We start from the raw sequence: 23,420 nt of genomic DNA, 5'->3' as shown, positions 1-23,420 counted from the left end.
GCCAAGACACATCCTGATCAAAATGACCAAGACCTTAGATAGAGACAAAATTCTGAAAGCAGCAAGATCAAAGAAAGAAATTTCCTATGAAGGAGCATCCTTAAGATTCACAGCTCATTTTTCTGATGAAACCCTCGTGGCCCGAAAACAGTGGTGAGATATAGTGAAAAAATTCAATGAAATGAATGCCTCACCAAACATACTTTGCCCAGCAAGACTCTCATTCATAACAGAAGGAACAACACACAGTTTCACAGACAAACAACAGCTCAGGAACTTCATAGACTCAAAACCATGGTTATAAGAACAACTAAATTGGCTACTTTAAGATAAGACAGGCACCTCAAATACACCAAATTTCAACAGAAAAATGGGACAAAACCCCATAACAATAATCTCTCTCAATGCCAATGGGCTAAACGCACCAATCAAAAGGCACAGAGTGGCAGAATGGATTAGAAAATTAAACCCAACATTCTGCTGCCTCCAAGAAACACATTTCAATAGTCAAAGCAAACACAGGCTCAGAGTCAAAGTCTGGAAAACAATCCTACAGGAAAACAGTCCCCATAAAAAAGCTGGGGTAGCCATCATAGTATCAGACCACATTGATTTCAGACTGAAGAAGGTCATAAGACACAGTGAAGGCCATTTCTTATTGATCAAGAGATCTGTACAACAGGAAGAACTTACAATACTAAATGTATATGCACCTAATGAGGGACCAGCAAAGTACTTAAAATAACTACTCATAGACTTGTAGAAAGACATTGATAACAACACAATACTAGTGGGAGACTTCAACACGGCTTTATCACTTCTTGATAGATCAACCAGACTCAAGCTTAGCAAGGACATACTTCATCTGAGGGAAAAAATGGAAGAAAGGGGCTTAGTATATATATACAGGACACTTCATCCTCAAAAAGCTGAATACACATTCTTCTCAAGCGTGCATAGAACATTCTGCAAGATAAACCACATGCTGAGCCACAAAACATACCTCCATAAAATTAAGAAGATAGAGATTGTATCAACAATCTTCTCAGACCATAATGTGCTGAAATTAGAAGTAAATCACACACAAAAACAGAAAATTAAATCACCTGGAAATTAAACAGTTTACTATTGGACAATGAGTGGCTTAGAAAGGAAATCAAAAGATTCCAAGAAATGAATGAAAATGAGGACACGAGTTACCAAAACTTAAGGGACACAGCAAAAGCTGTGTTAAGAGGAAAGTTTATAGCTCTACAAGCATTCCTCAGGAAGGAGGAGTGAGCCCACAAAAGCAACCTAACCTCACAGCTTAAGAGCTTGGAGAAGGACCAACAAAAGGAGCCCAACACGAACAGGAGGAAGGAAATAATAAAACTCAGTGCAGAGATTAACAAGATGGAAACCCAAAAAACAATCAGAAAGATCAATGAAACCAAGAACTGGTCCTTTGAGAAAATAAACAAGACTGATAAGCCTCTAGCAAAACTCATAAATAAAGGAAGAGAGAAAACCCTAATAAACGGAATCAGAAATGAAAAGGGAGTCATTACAACAGAAACTACAGAAATTCAAAGGATCGTCAGGGAGTACTTTGAGAAGCTTTAGGCCACGGAACATGAAAATCTCAAGGAAATGGATAAATTCCTAGATTCCTATAGACTCCCAAGGCTGTACCAAGAAGACCTGGAATACCTCAACAGACCTATCACCATCAATGAAATTGAAATGGTAATAAAAAGTTTCCCCAAAACAAAAGTGCTGGCCCAGATGAATTCACTAGTAAATTCTTACAAATCTTTCAAGAGGACTTACTCCCAATCCTCTTTAAGATTTTCCATGAAATTGAAATATCAAAAACACTTCCAAACAGTTTCTACGAAGCAAATATCACCCTGATACCAAAAGCAGACAGAGATACCATAAAGAAAGAGAATTACAGGCAGATATCCCTGATGAACACAGATGCAAAGATACGCAACAAACTATTAGCAAATAGAATAAAACAACTCATCAAAAGATCATACACCATGACCAAGTGGGATTCATCCCAGGGATGCAAGGATGATTTAACATTCAGAAATCAATCAACATAATCCATCATATCAACAAAAGAAAAGATAAAAAGCTTATGATCATATCAATAGATGCAGAGAAAGCATTTGACAAGATCCAGCACCCATTTATGATGAAAACCCTTGCCAAAATGGGTATAGAGGGGACTTTCCTCAATATAGTTAAAGCCATCTACCACAAGCCTACAGCAAGCATCATCCTCAATGGGGAAAAACTGAGAGCCTTCTCTCTAAGATCAGGGAGGAGACAAGGATTCCCACTCTCTTCACTGATGTTCAATATAGTACTGGAAGTACTTGCAATAGCGGTTAGGCAAGAAAAAGATATTAAGGGCATTCAGGTAGGAAAGGAAGAAATCAAGATCTCACTATTGGCAGATGATAAGATACTATATTTAGAGAACCCTATAACCTCCACCAAGAAACTCCTAGAAACAATAGACTTGTACAGTAAAGTTGCAGGCTATAAAATCAATACCCAAAGGTCCATGGCTTTCCTATACGCAAACAATAAGAGAGAAGAAAGCAACATGAAAAAAACAATCCCGTTCATAATTGTACCCCAGAAAATCAAGTACCTAGGAATCAGTTTAACTAAGGAAGTAAAGGACCTGTACAAAGAAAACTACAAAACACTAATTCAGCAAATAAAAGAGGACTTGAGAAAATGGAAAGATATCCCCTCCTCATGGGTCGGGAGAATTAACATTGTCAAAATTGCAATACTTCCCAAAGCATTGTACAAATTCAATGCAATCCCTATAAGGTTACCCATGACATTCTTCATAGAAATGGAGCAAACACTCCTGAAATTTGTATGGAACAATAAACCCCCACGAATAGCTAAAGTAATTCTTGGGAAAGAGAAAATGGGAGGAATCAACCTTCCTAACTTCAAACTCTACTACAAAGCAGTAATAATTAAAACAGCATGGTACTGGAACAAAAGCAGAGCTATGGACCAATGGAACAGGGCTGAATATATTGACATATCCCCCCAAGCATACGATCATCTAATAAGGGGGCAAGAAAAGTGAAGTGGAGCAAGGAAAGCCTCTTTAACAAATTGTGCTGGCAAAACTGGACGGCTACATGCAAAAAAAATGGGCTCAGATCTCTGCCTAACACCATGTACAAATGTAAGATCAAAATGGATTAAAGATCTCCACATCAGACCGGAATCCACAAGGTACATTGAAGACAAACTTGGCAAAGCCCTCCATGACGTTGAAGCTAATAATATCTTCAAAAATGTCACACCACTAGCCAAGCAAGTGAAAACAGTGATAGACAAATGGGACTATCTTAAACTAAGAAGCTTCTGCACCTCAAAAGAAACAGTGACCAAAGTACAAAAAAGGGATACAGTATGGGAAAGGATATTCGCCTAATACACATCCGACAAGGAGTTGATATCAAGGATATACAAAGTACTGGTTGAACTCCACAAGAAGTAAACATCCAACCCCATCAAAAAATGGGGCAACGAAATGAAATGAAACTTTCTCAAAGAAGAAATCCGAATGGCAAAAAGGCACATGAGAAAATGCTCTACATCATTAATCATCAGGGAGATGCATATCAAAACAACAATGAGATATCATCTCATACCACAGAGACTGGCCCACATCCAAAAGAACAAAAGCAACTGGTGCTGGTGCAGATGTGGCGAGAAAGGTACCCTCCTTCACTGCTGGTGGAAATGCCAACTGGTTCAGCCCTTTTGGAAAACAGTATGGACGATTCTCAAAAATTTAGAAATTGAGCTCCCATTTGACCTAGCAATACCACTCCTGGGAATATATTCCAGAGAGGCAAAAAAGTATAGTCGAAGTGCCATCTGCACTTTTTTGTTCACTGCAGCACCGTTTACAATAGCCAGAATCTGGAAAAAACCTAAGTTCCCAAGGACAGATGACTGGTTAAAGAAACTTTGGTATATCTACACAGTGGAATACTATGTAGCAGTTAGAAAAGATGAAGTCATGAAATTTGCAAATAAGTGGATCAACATGGAAAGTATCATGCCAAGTGAAATGAGTCAGAAAGAGAAGGACAGACATAGAAAGACTGCATTTATCTGGGGAACATAAAGTAACAAAATAGGAGACTAATACCCAAGAACAACCGAGATAAGTACCAGGAGATTTACTCCATGGCTTGGAGGCCAGCCACACATGCTAGGGGAAAAGGCAGCTCAGATAGAGAAGGGAGCACCAAATAAAGGGTGTTAGGAGGAACTGCCCAAAGTGGGAGAAGCATGCTGAAAATAGACTATAGACCAAATATGATTGCCACTCAATGTCTCTTTTGCAAACCACAGCACCCAAAAGGAGAGAGAGAACAAAAGGGAACGCCCTGCCACAGAGGCAAGGTTGGATGGGGGGAATAGGGGGTGGAAGGGATACTGGGATCCATAGTCATGGAAAACGGGCACTGGTGGAGGGATGAGTACTTGATCGTTGTATAATTGAAACCCAAGCACAAAAATTTGTAAGTCTACAACTGTACCTCATGGTGTTTCACTAATAAAAATTTTTTCAAAATTCACCAGGAAAATAAAAAAAAAGAAAAAAATCACAATCTTAGGTCTGTTTTTCTTTACCACTTATATAAATAATCATATTATACATATTCTTTTTTATCTAGGGAGTAAAACTACATAGGATCAACAAACCACAAACCAAAAGTAATAATAATAATTTATACAAAATATAAGATCATGGTTATCTGGGGTGTGGTTGGGAACAAGATAAAATCAAGAGGAATAAGTGAGAGTCTTTTTTCTTTATTTTCTTTTTTGTGCTTTTTTTGGATCACACCCAACAATGCACAGGGATTACTCCTGGCTCATGCATTCAGGAATTACTCCTGGCGTTGCTCAGGTGACCATATGGGATGCTGGGAATTGAACCCAGGTTGACCACGTGCAAGGCAAATGCCCTACCTGCTGTACTATTGCTCTAGCCCCGGGAGTCTTTTAAGTCAGTGTTTTGTTTGCTCAAGTGTGTGGAAGGGCACCCATCTTTATATGTGGGTATTTGTTGGAGACATTACTGGTGCCTGCTCAAGTAAATCAATGAACAAGGGGATGACAGTGACACAGTGATACAGTGATTTGTTTGGTTCTTGTCAAATAGCATGTGTATGATATTCATTTTCTTTTGTTTATGTAAATTATTTCACAATTTGAAAATCAAAGGGCTTTTAAGAGAGGTGAGGCAGTGGGCACAGCAAGAATAATAACAACAATATGGTCAAAGCCATGACTTTGAATGTTCAGACAGGGCTGCCCTTAAAGTGCTAAGTCCACTGAAGCAGAGAGCTGAAAATGAGACAAGGATATGTCAGCTTGCATGGTACAAGTGCTAAGTATCATTGCCTGTACCCCAGAGTCAAAGAATGTGTATTCTTTTTATAAGTCCGTATAAAATATTTATGAGAACTGCCCACATATTAAGCCACAAATAAACTCTCAACAATACCAAAAAGTGAATACTGTATATATAATGATCCCCGGCAATATATAATTCATAGATGAGAACTAACTTAAATCAATGTAATTAAGTACCTGAAATGTATAGGAGAGGATATTTCCACTGAGTCTGTAGAAATCTCTTTCATCTCCACTAAACACTTTTCTGCACTGACCGCCAAAGCTTTTAGTGTTGATGACTCCGTTCCGAAACTGGCCAGTGAGTGCGTTGTAACTGTTTTTTAATAAGTGAATGAGAAGAGTGTTAGAAATCAGAAATAGCACTTGCTGAAGGGGGCATCATTAGAGAACTCTAGGAAGTCTTGAAATATGTTATGGTTAAGCATCTCCTTATGAGAGCTCAAATAAAGAGAACAGCATCCTAACTCACACCCATACATTATCCAACTCCCTCTGCTTGTCCAACTGCTGAAATTAGTAACTGGGAAAACCCAATTATTTCAACATGAGAACATACATGGAAATACATGAGAACATACATGGAAATGATTCTTTTCTATGTATGACAATTAGTTTTAAATTGAATTTATAGATAAAACCAATAATTACAACTTAAAAAGAGAGAGCTCACCATAACATATTTTATATGATTGCCTCTTAGTTTGCTGAATGATATACCCTTTAGAATAACTTTATCATTCCCTTTTTTAATTAATTTTAAAATGTTAAACAAAAATCACATCATAGGCTGGAATGATAGTACACCGTGTAGGGCATTTGTCTTGCACATGACCGATCCAGGTTCGATCCCCAGCATCCATATGGTCCCCTGCCAGGAGTAATTCTTGAGTGCAAAGCCAGGATTAACCCCTGTGCATCTCTGGGTGTGACCCCAAAAAAAATCACATCACTCTTGGACTAGAGCGATCGTACAGGGTGTAGGGAGGGCTTTCGCCTTGCACTCAGCTGATTCCCCTTCCATCTCCTGCATCTCTTATGGTCCCCTGTGAACCATCAGGAGTAATTCCTAAGTGCAGAATCGGAAGTAACCCCTAAGCATCACCGGGTGTGACCCAAAAAGCAAAAAATCACATCAGTCTAAAATGGATTTGGGGGAGAGGAGGGTGGCAGAAGTCACACTCAGCAGTGCTCAGGGCTTACTCTTGACTCTTTATTCGGGGATCACTCCTGGCAGTGCTGGGGGACTATATGGAGTGACAGAGACTGATCCTGGGTTGGATTCATGCAAGGCAAGTATCCTACCTGCTGTACTATTGCTACAGCCCCCAAAATGGAATATTTTTTAAGTCCTGAAACTTTGAAAGTTCTTTCTCTTTCAAAAGGAAAACACAAAGTTTTCCTAAATTCACTTGGAAATGAAAGTATCCAGGTAGCTAGGCAACTGCTTTTCATCTATTGTCATCATTCCCTTAACTAGCCCCATACCATTGGTTCCATCCTCTCTCACTCTCTTTCTCCCTTAGAGTAGCAACTATTTCAGTGTTCCCCAGGGCAGAGGAGTCGACCTGGATGCAAGAATGCCCATGCTAAAGATAGGACAATCCAGAGACAATCTATGCTTTATCACATATATTTAGTTAAACTCACTAATATGAATTAATATTTATGCAGTGTCAAGGATCTTTGAACCAAAAGTTGAACTATTGGGTGACTTATCAGACTTACCAAACTATAAAATTTTAATTGTTTTTAAAAATTAATCCATCAACATACACAAGATATGACCCATCACCTTACCCATTTCCGGTAAGTTCTATGTTGGGAGGCGGTTTTTTGATGTCGCAGGAAGGTTTGCTGTCTGAGTTCTCACATTTGTCTTCATCAGCACTATCTTCCTCACAGTCAGAATCCCCATTGCAAACCAAAGATTTGCTAATGCACTGACCTGATCACAAGAAAATACACCCCAAGAAAAATGAAAGAGCTGAAGGGAAACATTACTTTTTTGATTTTGCCTCCCACCCCATTCCCAACACTGCACTGATAGTCTAACAGGAATTTGAGATAAATCTCAATGCATCCAGAGGACTGATGACAATTCAAGTTCTTATTCTGAAACAATACAATTGATTCTGATCTCGGCAGGACACAAAACTGAAAAAATGGAACCTGAAGATCAGAGAGATAGCTCAACAAATTGGAGTGTAAACTTTGCATGCAGGATGCCCAGGTTTCATCCCTGGCACCACATGATTCCCCAAATTCCAGGGGGAATAGTTCTTGTAGCATTGCCGAGAATGGTCAAAAAAACATAAAAAAAGAAAAATACAATGAAACCTGAAAGTGAATCCTTGGACTTAGAGTTCTCTCAGTCCAAAAGGTTTTATTTACCCATCACCTACTTATCTTTCAAGAATCAAATTAAACATCATCTCTTCTCAGAAACCATCACTACAGGCTATGATACATATTCTTCCTCTGTGTCCTTTTACTATGCTTTTCACACCACTATCTTTCTTCAATTAAATTTTTTATTGACTCACTGTGAGGTACACAGTTACAAATTTTTTCAGGATTGGGTTTGTCATACAATATTCCAATCCCAAATTCCAACACATAATCGTCATTTTGCCTAAATCCATCAAAACTCATACAGTACCAACAACTAAGAAGTTAGATTGACTCCCACCCACACCCTTCTACTTTCAATTTCTTTTCTAAGATTCCAACGTTCTCCCTGGGGAGGGGAGAAGGTATAGTAAGACACAGAAGTCCTATTTTCTTGACTATTTGATGGATGAATTTATATAGTAAAAACTGATATGTAAGTTTTGTGGGTACTGAAACTAGGTGCAAAGTTTTAAATTCTATATTTCTTTAGTACTTACTCTGTGCAAGACCATCCAAGTTTTGAGATACAAATAGGAATAAAAGTGGTTTGGATAGAAATGAAAAAGATATAGACTGCTTTATATTTTATAAGATATGAAGACACTGATGACAGTAATTCATACACATAATTGCTGTGATAGATCAAGGCACCAGGGAGTCCTGAAACCTAACCAATTTAGCCCCTGCCTTCCTTTTCCACACCACCTCCAACCATTCACTTAGTAGCTTCCAAGTACCCTAGTCACACTGGACCATTTACCTGAATAAAAGGCCAGGCTTTATGTCACCTCTCCTGACATAAAGCCTTGGACTTAGAGTTCTCTCAGTCCAGAAGGTTTTATTTACCCATCACCTACTTATCTTTCAAGAATCAAATTAAACATCATCTCTTCTCAGAAACCATCACTACAGGCTATGATACATATCCTTCCTCTGTGTTCTTTTACTATGCTTTTCACACCACTATCTTTCTTTAATTAAAATTTTTTATTGACTCACTGTGAGGTACACAGTTACAAATTTGTTCAGCGTTGGGTTTGTCATACAATGTTCCAACACCTATTCCTTCACCAGTGCACACTACTCTCTTGATAGTATAACCCGCACCCCCTCAATTCAATGCTCTAAATCTTTGTTCTAGACACTTCACATGCAAAAATAAAAGAAATGTAATTCATATCTTCAGGAAGTTTTATCTTCCAAGCAGGACATTCAAGCAAAAAAGAAAAAAACTTAAAATAGAAAAAGTAGGAAATACAGAAATACAGGATTTTGTTAATTTGCTTTGTTAATTGGGGGAGTAGTGATTTTTTACCAAAGGAGGTGTCATCTTATTTGAGTTTTGAAAGTAAAATAGGAGTTTGATAGCTGTTGATGAGGAGAACTTTGAAGAAAATGATTATTTATGTACTATTATTCCATAAGAGATTTTTGAGAAAAAAAGTTATGTGTTTCATCTATTTGGCAACAATTCTCATCAATAAATGGAATATTATAAGGATAATTTGCTAAAAGATGTTCAGTTAATCTGACAGCACAAATAAAAGACAACAGTTCAAATAAAACTCAGTGATGGGCTGGAGAAATAGTACAGGAGTTAAAGAATTTGCTTTATATGCATCAATCACAGTTTGATCCATGACAGTTCATGGTCCCCTGGTCACCTGTGGAAGCAACTCCCAAGCACAAAACCAAGAGTACCCCACCACTACCACCATGTGTAACCCAAACTCCCCACCAAAAAAATCACTCAATGCCAAAAACTACATTTCTGAATCAGAGCGACAGTACAGCAGATAAGCACTTGCCTTACACACAGCCACAGCACCACATATGGTTTCCCAAATCCCATCAAGAATGATCCCTGAGCACAGAACCAGGAGTAAGTCCTGAGCACTACTTGGCATGGCCCAAGAATAAACAACAAAAAGTATATTTCAGTTACTTCATTCATTAGGATGACCTATATTGCTTCTTGATTAATTAGAATTCCTCTTTACAAGCATAATAATAATAATTTGGTCAGTTACTCTGGGGGGGGGTGTACTCACTTCAGGCTTATAACTGTCTCAGTGCTAATGGGCCACTCCTGGAAGTACTTAGGAAACCACATGGGGTGTCAGAGATCAAACTAGGCTGACTACATGCAAAGCAAATGCCCAAGTAACTACTTTTTAATCAGAATTAGTGTATGGTGTACACAGAAAACTCATAATAGCTATTCATTCCACCAAAAACAAAAAGTTGAAGACTGTTCGGCTCTGTCAATAGCTGTGTTTCTTTTCAAAGAGTATTCTATCCTTATTACCAGATGTTCCCTTGCACTTAAAAGAATGATGGTCTAGTGCATGATGGATGTACCTATTAAAAGCAGACTACCTTTTGAGGAAAATTCATTATAGAAGCTATAAATCCAGTAAAACTCAACAAATATATACTGAATGAATATTCAAATAGCATAATAGCATTTGAATTAACTCTGCATACAAAACCTATGGAAGACCAGTACCTGAAAAACACCTGAAACGCTCTCCACATCCGTCTTCTGTTGGACAGCCCTGTACAGGTTCACACGATTGTGTTTCGAAGGTGCTTCCAGCACAGGGAAGGCCCCCATACTGCCCGTACACAGCAACTGACCGCCTGCGGGTCTAAACACAGAACAGGTAGTGCTTCTCAAGACATCGAGTGCTTGTTTCTAAGAAACAAAATCTAAGAAAGATTCATACAATCGGAGAAACAATGCTTAGGCATTCTTCTGAACAATAAAACCTACAGAATCACTGAACCCATATCCCACTTGTCCTTGAGTCTAGTGGTATTGGAATTTTTATTTATGGTTCACGTAAACAACACAAATTTACAGTTTTATATATTTCTCCTTGGTATATATTTATTCTCTATTGAGCTGCAAAAAAGGTTTAGTGAATTTTTAAGAAACTAAACTGAAATATCTAGGCAGACATATCAGGAAATAATTCATGATACAGTAACAACAAGTCTCACAATGGAAATGTTACTGTCGCCCACTCGAGCAAATCGATGAGCAACGGGGAGGACAGTGCTACAGTGCTGTTGATTGATTTATGTTTTTTCCAAAAGCTGCAATTCAAAACTAATTAGAAAATGAGAAATAAATTTTTCCAGAGAGTAAGCGTACCAGAAAGGAATACCTAGATGAGAACCCTTAGAAAAGTAGTGATTATTGATTTGAGTTGAATCTTAAGCCTTCTTCAGGAAAGCAAGAGAAGGAAATATGGAGACAAATTTATGATCTAAAAGCCTAAATAATCCACAAATGAAGTTTTACCAATTTACCTATTTCATGAAAACTCTAAAATGTATTAGCACAGAATGATTCATAATATTCTTTAAATTTGTGTAACTCTAAAAGAAAATTCAAGTTTTGAAAAAAAATATTTTTGATTTATAATTTTGTGGAATTCCAGGAGATTAGCTCTATTCATTTATATGAATGTAGATGTTCCACCTGTACTAAGCAGGGGGAGGGAGAGAGAGGAGAGAGAGAGAGAGAGAGAGAGAGAGAGAGAGAGAGAGAGAGAGACCTACTATAAGTGGAGAAGTGGAGGGTGGAAAAGAAACATAGTAAGAGAACAAAAACTTATCAAAGTAGTTAGAATTGAAAATTTTGTCTAACAAATTGAATTTATGTGAGGCCTAGAGGATGGGAGGAAACCCTGAGGCGCTGGTGGAGGGAAGTAGGCTCTCTGGTGAAGGGTGTGTCCTTGGAATGATGGATACAAAAAATGTGTGATTAAAATCATTGTAAATCTCAGTGTCTTAATAAAAATGGTTTAAATTTAAATTATAAGGATTGCTTTACAATTAGTGTCATTAAACTCTCTAAGTAGAAATCAACAAACCCTTTGGAATCAGAACTGGGGAGAAGATGAGGGAAAATTGAGGAAATCCTCAAATCCAATGAGAAAGCAAATTTATCCTAAAATTTATTTTTGTCAATATGAAAATATGCATTTTATGTTTAGAGAGGTTGTCAGAATCTTTTTCCTCTCCCGTGTATCCTTTATGCCTCTTCCTGTCCCCCTCACGCCTTCCCTCTAATAAGAATGAGCACTGTAGCACTGTAGCACTGTCCTCCTGTTGTTCATCGATTTGCTCGAGCGGGCACTAGTAATGTCTCAAAACAAATTGTGAGACTTGTTGTTACTGCTTTTTGGCATATTGAATATGTCATGGGTAGCTTGCCAGACTTTGCTGTGTGGACAAGGTACTCTTGGTAGCTTGCCAGGCTCTCTGAGAGGGGCAGAGGAATCAAACCCGGGTCGGTCATGTCGGCCGTGTGCAACGCAAACGCCTTACCTGCTATGCTATCGCTCCAGCCCAAACAGACCAACCGACAAGAATGGAATGAACAAAATAGGAAAAACCAGAGATTTTAAACTTGGAGCAAAGACCAACAGGAAAAACTAATACTGACTTTCTCTTCTGGATCAGCCAGAATCTTAGAACTCTGATGCCTTTTAACTTGGCAGTTCTGAGTTGTTGGCCAGTTGTTGTCTATACTTTTCCCCAGAACAAGAGGAATAGATCTTCCTGATAAATTTTTATTTTCCATTGTTAATTAATGGGCTGGAGCGATAGCACAGCGGTAGGACGTTTGCCTTGCACGCAGCCAACATGGCCGACCTGAGTTCAATTCCTCCGCCCCTCTCGGAGAGCCTGGCAAGCTACTGAGAGTATCTCGCCCGCATGGCAAAGCCTGGCAAGCTCCCCGTGACGTATTCGATATGCCAAACACAGTAACAATTGTCACAATGGAGATGTTACTGGGCCCGCTCGAGCAAATCGATGAACAACAGGAAGACCGTGACCGTGATTGTTAATTAATAGTCGCCACCGATATATGATGTATTAACATGTCTTTTCTGAGTCCCCAAAGCACAACTTGTGTTTAAGTAATATCTTCCCTCTCTACGCTAGGATAACCCTGCTGGCTCCCTGCTCTAGCAGCCTCATTTTCACCCGTCAAATTCTGATTCTATGCCCCCATTTCTCATTTTCACTTGTCTCTTGCTGAATGAAAACTTTTATTTGTATAATCTAGGGATATATCCATAGCAAGATGACCTTTATTCAAAGAAAATATAACTAATATAAAAAATATCCCTTATCTATTTCCTGTTCTTTTGTTTGTTTTGGCCACACCTGGCAGTACTCAGGGCTTACTCCTGGCTCTACACTCAGGAATTATTCTTGATGTTTCTTGGGGGATCATATATGTTGTGAGGGATCAACCCCAGTTCAGCCACAAGCAGCGCAAGAGTCCTACCCACTGTACTATTTCTCCAGGCCATGTGGTTTTGACTTTTGCCTTGAGGTTCATGAACCTATTTGCCTATAATCAGAATGCCAACTACTATATTTACAGAAGCCAATTTTTGCCTTGTGCAGTATGTTTTATAAACAACCCAATAAATGCTTGGTTAAAAATGATGCTCATTATGAAGTTTAAAAAACCGAAATAATGGGGCTGGAGCAGATAGTAGCATTGTAGCACTGTCCTCCCGTTATTCATCGATTTGCTCAAATGGGCTCAGTAACATTGTGAGACTTGTTGTTACTGTTTTTTTGGCATATCAAATATGTCACGGGTAGCTTGCCAGGCTTTGCCTTGCGGATAGTACAGGAGGTAATTGTGTAGTACTGTGAACATGGATTCGATCTTGGCACCCCATGTAGTCCCCAGACCCAGGCAGGAATAAGTTCTGAGCACCACCAGATGTGGCCCAAAAGCAAAAAAAAAATAAATGTAATTAAACAGAAATAATGGAGGGGTGAACCTGGTAATGAGTTTTGGGGAAATTATAAAACTTAAAAAGATAATACGCTGAGATCTGGAGACACAGTACAGTGAGTAGGTAGCTGCCTTGAACACAGTGGACCCCAATTCAGTCCCTGGTACCATCTCTAGTAGTGATCCCTGAGTGTATAGGTCCTTGAACACTGCAGGGTATGGCCCCTCTCAGAAAAGAAGATGATTATGCCCTGAAGTAGTCCAAAAACATCCTTTTACTATGTAAATCCTAAACTCTTTGGAAATGCAGAAAATGAGGCACCACACAGAGAAGGGTAGAACCAGAGAAAAGAGAAGTTACAAGAGAATCAGTGGCTGTGAAAAGAATGTGAGAAGACCATCAAGAGTCCAAGGCTTTGCCTGTGACAATGCCCAGATCAACTTCAATGTGTGCAGAAAAATCCAACAACAAATTGTAAGTAACTTTCTCTCAAAAGCCTTATTGGGTTTTTTTGTTTTGTTTTTTCTGCTGTGAAGAAGCCTGTGTTCTATCTTAAACACCTGTCTCTTTCCACCACCACCACTCACTTTTATTTAAGTAAATTTCTTTCACTAAAAATATTTTATTTCAAGGGAGGAAGGAAGGAAGGAAGGAAGGAAGGAAGGAAGGAAGGAAGGAAAAGAAAAACAGAAATTATCTTCCATAATACTGTTTAGTCACCTGTAAAGTAATTTTTAAGCCATATATTTACATGCAGCTGCTCAGTTTGGTGATGTCAGACAAACAGTAGAGCAGGTAGAGCTCTTGCCGTACACAGACCTGGGTTGAATCCCCAACACACACGTGGTCCCAGAACATCACCAGGAGTCATCCCTGAGCAAGGAGTAAGTCAGAAGTAAGGAAGAAAGACCTAAGCACCAGTGGTGTTGCCCCCAAATGTGTGTGTGTGCGTGTGTGTGTGTGTGTGTGTGTGTGTGTGTGTGTGTGTGTGGAGACTGGGGAAAAGGCTCAACAGGCTCAATACATATTTGCATACAGAAAATCCTATTAAATGGATTTTATTAGGATTTTAATACCTCTAAATACCACTGGGAGCAACCATCTCCCCCAGCCCACTCCCATCCCCCCCCATCCACCTAGCACACACCTGGATGTAATTCAAAACATATATACACACACACACACACACACACATACATTCTCACAAAGAATAACAATTCAAATATTCAAAATCTTTAAAATATTTCATTTCTCAGGGGCTATCCCGATAAAATAATGAGAAAAGAAAATAAGCTTCTATGTACAAAAATGTTTATTAAAATTTTCTTTGTGGCAAAAACATGTAAATAACCTAAATGTTAAACAATAGGTAAGTCAATAAATAATATAGGTAAATTCATATAACAGATGATAATATAGCTATTAAAAATTCATGCTGACATTTTCCTCCCAGTCCACAATATATAAATAAAATTCTTGCTGATAATTATTTATAATAGCCAAGAACTGGAAACTATCTGAATGCCCATTGGCTGACAAATGAATAAAGTTCATATACACAATAGAAGACTACATAGCTATTTAAAAAGAGAAAAAATCCTACTATTTGTAATAATTAATGGACTTAGAGGATATTAAGCTTATTATCCAATGTTTTTTTTTTAGAAAAGACAAATACCTCATAATTTCACTTAGACATAGCATGTAGAAAAAACAGATTGACTAAATAATAACAAAAATAAACTTTTTGACTATAGGCTCAATTAATAATTACCAGAAGAGAAGAACAGGGAGTGGGTAAAAGGCAAATGTAATGTTAAGGGTAGATTTGGACTTTCAGTGGAGATCGTAATGACGCATGTAAGTGGGCTCACATTCAGCAGTGAACATCTGAAACATACTGTTATATTCCAATGTTACTTTGATTAAAAAACACTAAAAATTTGGGGGGGTCACGCCCAATGATACACAGGGGTTACTCCTAACTGCACTCAGGAATTACTCCTGGCAGTGCTAGGGGGACCACATGGGATACTGGGAATCAAATCCGGATTGGCTGCGTGCAAGACAAATGCCCTACCCGCTGTTCTATCACTCCAGCCCCACAAAACTGAAATTTTGATGATAGTAAATGTCAGGTTATAATAATAAAACACAAAATAATCAATGATCAGACCTTCAAAAATGGCAAACTTACAGAGGGAAAATACACTGGAAGAACATCAAATAACGGTATTTTGCACAGAGCCAGGAATAATCTCTTAGCCCTGCTTGGTATAGCACAAACCCCCATCCAAAACTAAATAAATAAATAAATAAAATAAAAAAGACTAAAAGGGGAAAAGAAAGATGGCGGCCGCACGGGAGCCTTGTGGACAGCAGGTTTGAGCCAGGGTTGGCGGGAGCGGCAGGGACCTCATGGGAAGGGGGGCTTTGTGGGCCGTCCCCCACGCCCCACCGAGGTCGCCAGCTGCCCCCCACGAGCGGCTCTCCGGCACGGCCACGACTCCAGGGCACAGAAACCAATCTCTTAACTATCTAACTTTTAATAGAAATTCTTCCAGGGTCAATAAGTAAAATAGCAGAAATTCAAAACCACGCGGCCGCAATAGCGGCCGCGCAACATCATTTTATTCTTAAACCAAGTTGTAGAAAGCAAATCATTTCACAACGCTGTTTCAGCATGTCTGATTGTGGGGGGTGGGTCGTAAACTCTAAACAATAATTGTGCATCTTCTATCGAAACAATCTATCTAGTCAAAGTAGATAGAGTATTAACTAGAACTCATCTGCCTCACAAGAATTGGGAGGGGTGGGAGGTGGGGGTCTATTGGGGCTCGGGGTTAAAAATAAGTATTGGTAAAGGGAAATGTGTTTGATATTTACATGACTGAGACCTAAACCCGAAAGCTCTGTAACTTTTCCCACAGTGATTCAATAAATAAATAAATTATAAAAAAAAAAGACTAAAAGGGGGTCAGAGTCATAGAAATAGAACAATGGGTAGCATACATGCCTTGCATGCAGTCCACCTGGGTTTGATCCCTGCTTCCCACATAGTTCCCAGAGTACTACCAGGAGTGATCCTTGAGTGCAGTCAGGAGTAACCCGGCACACTACTGGGCATGACTCAAAAGCCAAAATAATAATAATAATAATAATAATAATAATAATAATAATAATAGTATATTGATTTCAAAATGGTAAAATTTTGAGGAGTGTTTTCTTTATTTATACTTTAATGAATTTTCTCCAATGAAATAATAATATTTAAGATAATAATAAACTTAATAATATTTAAGATGCAGATTTTTTAACAATATATATTCTTCAGATCAAGCCTAGAATTTATTTGCATTATTTAGAAATTAAATACTAAACAATTGCAAAAGTTTAAAATTTGATGGTCATTCACTCTTTGTTAAATAAAATTAAGCAGCTGTCTTGAACTTGTGTTTGTTTCAAATAAAAAGAAAGATGGAAGCCAGTAAATATGAAACAGATTTTGAATTAGCTACTGACCTCATTTCATGCTATTCTTCTTTAATATAGGGTTAGTGAACTCCTTTAAATTTTATCCTATGTATCCTGGTCTCAAATGTCAGGTTTAGAAAGCAGCATTTGAGGAATGACATCATTCCAACAATAATTATTGAAGCATCATACTCCCCCCCCCCATCAAATTTACTGATCTTACTCTTAAGAAGCAAATAATAATAATAATAAATAGTTTTTAAAAGTAACTGCTGGTTTTTCCAGGCTATTTCTATGTGTAAGTAATAAACATGAAGTGTTTGCTTGCTCTTACCTGCGTCCTGGTACAGCCATTGCATTCTGACCAAGGGCCGTAGGAGCCCCATTGGCAATGAACCGGAGAGGGGGCGCTGGCAGTGTTTCCACCATAGAGCAGGAGGAAGGAGAAGAGAAGACACAGGAAAGAGTCAAAACCAGTCCAAATCTGCCTTTTTCCCAAAAAAGACACTGAAAGTGTCCCAAAATATATAAAAACAAATGTGGAAAACACCATGTTTTTTTTTATTTTTCAGAAAGCAACATCATTAAACATGTATAAGAAGCGAGGCACCGTTTAGATTTTAGTGCTGTAGACATAAAAGAGGCAACTTTCTATTAACAGAGGGAGAATAAAGACAGATGTGTAAACAACTATTCATCAGAATACAATAGTACGGTCTAGCAAATGATACAGCTAATGTGGCAGGTTTCATAACAGAGATGTATACAAGATAATGTGTTATGAATATATGAATAAGGGAATATTTAGTGTTGGCAAAGGATGTCAGAATGTTTAGCAGTAAGGCAATGAGACTTTTGAAGGGATTCTGAAGAATGAATTGAAGAGTTAGACAGAAATTCTTAATTGAGAGACAAGAAATTGTAAAATGACCCTGTGGTTGTGGGAAACTAAATTGGCAAAGACTAATTGGAGAGGAATGTATTACAGATGCTCCCCCTTCTCACTGAAGCTTCTTCTCAAGCTAAAAACAGTCTCAAATAAAATGCATGTGGGCAAGGGCAAGCTGGCACTCAGAGCACTGAACTGCCCAGTGCATCCATGAGGTGACACAGAACTTCTTCCTTTCAGCGTCACCTGACTGACAGGCTCAGAATAAGTAAGCATGATCACCTTTACATCAAATGTTTCCCAAATTGGGAAAGTGATCACCAATTATCATCTAGAAATTGGGAGTGCTGGTTCCTTTAGTCCTCCTAGGGTGCTTAGAGTATGATCCAGCAGTGTGTGTACCTCGGGGTTTTTAAATAGTCAGAGTTATTTACCTATAGTCTTGAGATGGCACCAATTACCCAATTGCCTTTAGTATATTTAATCCCGAAACCATCTGAATTTACTGCTACCTACAGCCTTGGTGTCCCAGGGCCTGAAAGACTTAAGAAATACAGCCTTCAGGAGGGAAGTAGCTTGCTCTGTTTCCTCTCCTCTTAATCCCCTACAATTCTTATCATATTTGTCTTGAAATCAGCTGTTTTGAGATTAGAATCATGCATGAGACTCTCAAAGATGTTGTCGTCCTCTTTTTTTTTTTTTTTTTTGCTTTTTTTTGAGTCACACCCAGCGATGCTCAGGGGTTATTCCTGGCTCTGCACTCAGGAATTATTCCTGGCGGTGCTTGGGGTACCATATGGGATGCCAGGGACTGAACCCAGGTCGGCCGCGTGCAAGGCAAACACCCTACCTGCTGTGCTATCACTCCGGCCCCCTGTTGTCGTTCTCTTTTTGAATTCTTACTAAAAAAGTTTCTGACACATATTCTGATAACTCAATAAAGTAAATTGATCTGGTAATGTTCCATCAAACAGAGAAATCAGAACAAGGCCAAGACCAAAAAATGCTGGCTTTTTTCCTGGTCTCAAGAGTCAATGAAACATATTTTCTTAAGAATTAATTATTTAGGGCTGGAGAGATAGTGCAGAGGTTAAGTCGCTCACCTTGGATATGGCTGAATCTGATTCAGTCCCTGGCACCATATATGGTCCCCTGAGCACTGCCAGGCATCACAACTGAGCACAGAACCAGGAATAGCTCCTGAGAACTGTCAGGTGCTTAATCTCCCCTCAAAAAATTATTAATGAATGAAAATCTCAACCTTTTAGATTTAAAAGAAGTCTTGCAATAACTGCATTTAAAGAAAAACTTATGCTTTAAAATGATTGCCATTTTGCATAGGAGTTACTCCTGGCGGTGCTCGGAGGACCATATGGGATGCTGGGAATCAAACCCGGGTTGGCCGCACGCAAGACAAATGCCCTACTCGCTGTGCTATCGCTCCAGCCCCAAATACCATTCTTTTAATTTCAGGTAAAACTGTGGAACTGGGACAAGCAGAAAACTAAAACTGATTTTAGTTTTCAACTTTCTTCCTAATAGAGAATAGAATTATTAAAATAAGACTGAAGCATACTTTTGATATTATTGCCTTTTCTAAACCTGGTGTTTAGAATAAAGTGTTAAGAACAATAAACATAATTGGATTATGATATGAAACATCAGACCATAATAATAAATTCCCTTAGAGTAAATTATTTTTTTAATTTTATCTATAAATGAGCTGGAGTCATAGCACAGAGGGTAGGGCGTTTGCCTTGCGCTCAGCCAGCCCAGCCGAGCTGGGTTCAATTCCTCTATCCCTCTCAGAGGTCCCGGCAAGCTACCGAGAGTACCTCGCCCGCACACCAAAGCCTGGCAAGCTACCTGTGACGTATTCAATATGCCAAACACAGTAACAACAAGTCTCACGATGGAGACCTTACTGAGCCCGCTCAAGCAAATCGATGAACAATGGGAGGACAGTGCACTTCTATCCATAAATAAATTTTAAATCTTACCTTGAAAAAACTTGGAACTCTCCTATAAATCCCATCAAGATGAATAAGCTTAGTGGCTGGAGAGGGGATGGGGGGGGGGGCAGAAATAAAGTATTACATTTAGTGAGCAAGTATATTGGATAAAACTTTAGTTTTTTTTTTTCATCAACTTTTATCTTATTTTCATTTGTTGTTTGGGGCTACACCTGGTGGTGCTCAGGGCTTCCTCCTGGTTCTGTGCTCCTGATGGGTTTAGGGAACCATATAGGATCCCAGCGACTGAACCAAGTTTGGATGCATTCAAGGCAAGCACCCTACCCTCTGTAACATCACTCTGCCCCTCAACTTTCATCTTTTACTTTCATAATTCTGACTTTTTCATCTAGGACTCCAAATTCCAAAGTAACCTTTTCATTCCACATTTCCAAATCCACTTTTTCTATAAAACTCTTAGATAATCACAAGGGGTTCATTCACAGTTCCAAATCAAACAAAAATACAGTTGTGGAAAATTTTCCCTAAGAACTGACAATAATATCTTTGTATAATTTTACTTTTTCGGGACTTTCATTAACATTCTTTCTAAGACTCCTAGACCTTAGGACCAATAACATCACTGCCAGACAGAAAAAGGAAATTCTCTTTGGTGGAACTGTTAGATTTAAGTGTTTGTATATTTGTTTTAAGTCACTCCTATATCTTTCTCTTTCCTTTTTTTTCCTTGTTCTCTCCTTATTTGATTTATTTTAGTTGAACTTCAATCCTTTTTGAGGTAGCTTCATAGAAAAAGTAAATGGAATTATTATCTTACCTTCATGTTTTGGAAAGCATTTAGGGTAGAAGAGAGGAAAAATATTTCCATTTGTATCCAGTGGACTTTCAACTCCAGAAAGAGCCCAAGAGTCAGTCAGCTTCCCCCTCTGATTCACCCTGCGGGGGACTGATTTGGCATTCATTTATATAGTGCCTGTGTTTCTGAGACCCAAGTCCCACCCCAGCCAGATTCTCTGGGAACACAAAGAGCCTGTCCTTTCTCTTCGTTTCCATTTTAAACCAGACACATCTCATTGATTTACACAGGACTTATCTACAGCCAGGCGACACTGTTTGGAAGTGCAGTTCTGAGAAAACATATCTATAAATCAAGAAAAGCAAAACACATTCTTGGTCATATGTTTAAGGGATTTTCAAACAAAGAAGATGCTGTGTAAAGCCAAAGATAATCCCTGTTCCCTTTCAGTCTACCAAACTAACAAATGCTTTCATGATTCTATTAAATATCATACACCAGACTCTGGTATTTAAAACTTTGTAGGAAAAAATACCTAAATGCAGCTTTGTCACTCAAAATATAAATTCTGAAATATAATTTATGTCTATTTACATTAACATAGATAACACAACATAATAGCCATATCTTCCTGCTTAGCTTTTATATATTGAGTAAAATTAGCATCACCTTTGCAAAAATTTTTGAAAACACCATCATTTTGTAAGAATGCTCCTTAAACCTTTGATAGTCACATAAGTCCATTGAAAATACTTTATCATGGTCGTCATCTATGTCTCTTTTCTCTTCTTCAGTTGCTGCCTTATATTACCAGATCCTCATTTTCCATGAGTTTGCATTGAATCTAAGAGCTCCCTACATCACTTTCACAGATTTTCATGAATACTGAATTGTTTTGTAAACTTTTACATTTTTTTTAAATTGAGCTAAGATTTGCTTACGTGGTTTTGACACCTGGCACTAGAATAGGAACAATTTAGTTAGTCTTAAGTGGGAACAGAAATTTGAGTTAGGAGTAATTTCACAACTAACTATTCTGTTAGTAAATACTGTCTAATTTTAATGATTTTTTTCTTCAATCTAAAGACCTTGAGTTATACAGATCAAAAAGAGAGGGGCTGGAACAATAGCACAGCGGGTAGCGCGTTGCCTTGCGCGAGGCCGACCTGAGTTCGATTCCCAGAATCCCATATGGTCCCCTGAGCACTGCCAGGAGTAATTCTTGAGTGCAAAGCCAGGAATAACCCCTGTGCATTGCCGGGTGAGACCCAAAAAGCAAAAAAAAAAAAAAAGACCCATAAATTAATGATGATATTCCAAAGACAAAGCTTTCAACATCTTTTGCTTAAACCAATAGTGTTTTGTGTTAGTCTTTCATGTCCCCTGATTTCCAGGATATTCATGCCACTCTGATTATGTGAATTCCAAATGTCTAAACTCTTCCTAAATACTCAATGTATAGTAGTTGTCTTCATATGAGTTTCACTTTAGTAGTTGTCTTCAATTCAGTAGTTGTCTTCATATGAGTATCCCCAGAAGCAGATTTTGAGACAAGAATTCAATTACAAACAATTTGGGTGTGTGGTGGGGAGAAGGTCAGTAAAGTTTTGAGAAATTTATCCTAGAAACCACTACTGAAGTGTGGGAAGTAATACAGAGATGAGAATAAAGTCAACAAAAGGTACTTTTTCGAGCAAGATGGCTATGGTGATTAGAACTCAGCTGCAGAAGAACTGATGAAGACATTGCAGAGACTACCTAAAGGCATTTTAACTAAGTGATAAAGACATTGAAGCATTTATTCACAGACACACTGTCCATTATTGACTGAGGACTGTTTCTGAAGGTAACTGATATTTTCTCTTTTCTCCGGGGGCAGTTCAGCACATACCTGCAGAGATAAGTCTTTAAGCAGAGTTGCAAGTACTCACTGTATTCGGAGCATTTGAAGATGTTGCCTTTGTGAGGGATATGAGTGCTAAGGCAGGAAGGGGGGGGGTGTGTTGCAGTTTATTTCAGACTAAAACAAGAGAGAGAGCAAAGTTTTTTCAAAAAACAAGATAGACCAAAGAAGCAGGAAATTTGCAAGTCTTACTAATTAAACAGATTCAAGTCTGACTGAGAAAACTTAGAGAATTTAAGGGCAACTAATGGGGAAGGAACATAAGAAACATGGGAAGTTAAAAACAAAGAAATGGTTTTGGAAAAAAGACATTTTGATTTTAGAGAAAGCATTCAACATACTCGGATGTTGAATATTAGATGTTGGTGATGTAGATTTCTTTGTGAAGAAGAAACCTCAGCTTGGAGAAACATCAGGGCAAAGTTACAGCCATGAAGGCACAAAGCTGAGCGTGAGCCCAGTGAAGTGAGGAGGCACAGGAAATTCCTTTTTTTCGGAGAGTAGAGAGAAGGAGGAAACCCAGAGAAAGAGGTTGCAGAAGAAAACTGCTGGGAATGGGGTGGGGGAGTGATGGTGTAGCTGGTAGGATGCCTGCCTTGGACGGACGCAGGCAGCAGGCCTGCATTCAATCCCATATGCTCAATCCCATGTGGCACCCCATATGGTCTACCGAGCCTGCCAGGAACGATCCCTGAGCACAGAGCCAGGACTGATCCCTGAGCACAGAAACAGGAGTAATCCTTGAACA

At 38.6% G+C, this 23,420-nt stretch overlaps 1 protein-coding gene across 1 annotated transcript in view; it reads right to left on the bottom strand.

Moving 5' to 3' along the window:
- Positions 1-20,922, bottom strand: part of C7 (complement C7) — a 69,690-nt gene extending 48,768 nt beyond the window's left edge. Inside the window, exons 1-6 of the mRNA XM_056112126.1 lie at positions 20,791-20,922; positions 20,001-20,056; positions 17,446-17,521; positions 10,370-10,511; positions 7,267-7,414; positions 5,644-5,782 (exon numbers count right to left, since the gene is read on the bottom strand). Of these exons, the coding sequence (XP_055968101.1) occupies positions 5,644-5,782; positions 7,267-7,414; positions 10,370-10,511; positions 17,446-17,521; positions 20,001-20,056; positions 20,791-20,841 (612 nt within the window). The 5' untranslated portion in view covers positions 20,842-20,922. The remainder of the gene's footprint in view (positions 1-5,643; positions 5,783-7,266; positions 7,415-10,369; positions 10,512-17,445; positions 17,522-20,000; positions 20,057-20,790) is intronic.
- Between the last annotated feature and the right edge of the window lie 2,498 nt (positions 20,923-23,420).

This window comes from Sorex fumeus, unplaced genomic scaffold, assembly GCF_029834395.1.
Source record: "Sorex fumeus unplaced genomic scaffold, SorFum_2.1 ptg000015l, whole genome shotgun sequence".
Classification (NCBI taxonomy): Eukaryota; Metazoa; Chordata; class Mammalia; order Eulipotyphla; family Soricidae; genus Sorex; species Sorex fumeus.
The sequence above is the reverse complement of the archived record's forward strand: the minus strand, read 5'-3'. Positions and strand labels throughout refer to the sequence as shown.